Source organism: Lytechinus variegatus, chromosome 9 (assembly GCF_018143015.1).
Source record: "Lytechinus variegatus isolate NC3 chromosome 9, Lvar_3.0, whole genome shotgun sequence".
Classification (NCBI taxonomy): Eukaryota; Metazoa; Echinodermata; class Echinoidea; order Temnopleuroida; family Toxopneustidae; genus Lytechinus; species Lytechinus variegatus.
In genome coordinates, this window is record NC_054748.1 from 15872194 (window position 1) to 15874696 (window position 2503).

Here is a 2503-nt window from a genome sequence, read left to right on the forward strand (position 1 = left end):
CTGAAAAGAAGCTAACCTGACTAGTTGTTGTTACCCTTAACATCCCTATTATAGTATAATGTTTTCAAAGGAGAGTTGCCGTGATTGATCTTATTTCAAAAGTAACGCTTGCTTAAATCTCTGTTAGCTCCATGCTTAAATGTTTTATTATGTATTCATCTCATTGCACAAACACAATTGTATAAATTTATCATACGTCTGGTTACTTTTGATTCCTTCGCGGTAATTTTGTTCCTAATCCTTACTGATGATTCATTCCCCAGCTTTTCCAAAAAAATATAAGTGCAAATCGAACGAGAAACGAACATGATATAAAGCTTGCTCAGTAACGTTCGTTTAGGGGTAATGTAAAAATAAGATTTCTTAAGAAAAAGAATGAATGTTAATGCAATTATAGTCTTTATTGCTCCATCAATTTCAGAGGACTGTACGTATAGCCTATTGCCCATACTGATCGGATCAACTGTGGTCTTATTTCTAATTCTTCTTGCTGTGACGATAGGCTGGGTCATCTCTCAGATTTCTAAGTACTGTTCGAGTAAGCCTGGCAGTGATTCGAAGGTAATGGGAAGGTTCAAAACATTTATACAGTACTTACATGTAATACGAGCAATTCCAACATGTCAAGTGCACTGTTCTTTGAACACTAATTATAACTAATACTGGGTACTAAAATTACATGGGCTTATAGTAGTACAAAAACTCCTATTAAGCTTAAACCTGACCTAGAACTGTCTCACCTTTGAGAATCATCTGATAAAAGGTAAATTTTGAGCTTGGAAATTATGTTCCTGTGTAAGAAAATATGCATTTTCCCCAAGGTGCGGAATCATTTTTTTTTCGTTAAAAACAGCTTATCAGCGTCATCCTTAGATATCATGGTGTTCAAGCTGAAGTACTTATTCGGGCCACCATGTGTTATCATGTGATATTATTTGGGGTGTTTATATTTCTCATATGACTCATACCGTGTTTTTTAATGATTTTTACAGAGTGTGAACATGGATTGTCTACATACAATATTAAGACAAATATTAATGTTAAAAAACCACCAAAAATGCCATAAATGGTTCACCAATACCAACACCTAAATCAATATTTTTTTAGATATAAGAATTTAATGAAATGGGACATATTATTAGACCATATGCTGTTGATATTGTTATTGGTCGCAATGCTTATTGTCCTGGCGCTATACTTACTCAACCAGTAAGAAAATATAATATGAAAACCAGTACATACGTTGAAGCTGAATGACAATACATTTTACAGTACAGTCATTTGATCTTTCAGAACCCACACTACTTTTGTTCTTCCTGAACATTATATTCATGAAACGTTTAATTTGGTTCAAAATTCCTGAAGCGATTCTCTGGTCAGTATGAAAAAGTGTGTGACCTTACTTGACTTTATTTCTATTGTTCATTTTTGCTCTAATTTCTGTTCAGATAAACCACACTTACCTGGACTTTATACAAGATCGCACCCCTGCAGATCACGTTAATAATTTACCAGTAATACCAACAATGAGCGGGGCTTCGACAGTGGCTTTGATAAACACCACTTCGCATGAGAAAGTAGGGGACAGTCGTAATACAATCATGTACGAAACAATCCCAACAAGTGATGAAGATAAAATAGGATACTTTTCAGACTCTGACATTGATGCTAATGGTTATGTTCTTCCTAATCCTCCGAAAAATTTGAAAGGAGAGGAGTACTTCATGCACAAAAATGAAATGATTTGGGACGTGAGCAAGACGTTAGTGGACGAAAATGGATACCGTGTTCCGAATGTATGCAATTGAGAGAATGGTAGATTTGAATTTGTGGGCCACTGATAGATCAGGCAACTCCTACTTCCCTGGATTGATCGTTTGAGATACGGTCGCGTACTGCATACTCAAAAAGTTATTATAATTATTGGTTAGTTGAAACTCCAAACTTGAACCGAACAGGCCAACCGGTTTTCGGCATGATCACTTTCCTCTGAAAGATTAGCTTCTTACGTACCTCCCTGGGATAATAGAGCCAGTGGAATAGAAGTTCAACGATCTAACTAACCATTATTAGAAAGGTTGATTGATTAAAACATAATTAGAACTGTTCTTGATAGAAAGCAAAATCTTCAAGCTCCAAACAACCGGGTTTTTTTTAATCAGAGAATGTAGAAATATCAATTACTAAGACATTTTCCATGTTTGTTGGTGATAATTTATCAAATGTATCGAGTTTGTTACACGAGGACTGCAGTCGCTGCTGAAAAACAAAATATTGGGTCATTAATCCTGAGTTCGCCTACAATTCTTAAGAAGCTCGTGTCACGCTAGCTGCCTTCTTAAAAAGGAGGAGCGAACTGACAGACACTTTGTTGTGTGGTCACCCATTGACTATTATGTTATAAATAACTAGTCTGTAATAATGTAAATGTTGAAATAACCGTCAATTATACAGAGAAACTAACATGTTTCTAAGAGGAATGCTTCTTTTGCTACTATCACTA

The 2503-nt window shown here is 35.4% G+C and overlaps 1 protein-coding gene across 1 annotated transcript; it reads left to right on the forward strand.

Annotated features, from left to right (window-relative positions):
* The first annotated feature begins 375 nt into the window (after positions 1 to 375).
* Positions 376 to 1808, forward strand: LOC121421839. Its single transcript, XM_041616640.1, has 2 exons — positions 376 to 561; positions 1449 to 1808. Exons 1-2 carry the CDS (start codon positions 376 to 378, stop codon positions 1806 to 1808), a joined length of 546 nt encoding a protein of 181 aa, XP_041472574.1.
* The last annotated feature ends 695 nt before the right edge of the window (positions 1809 to 2503 follow it).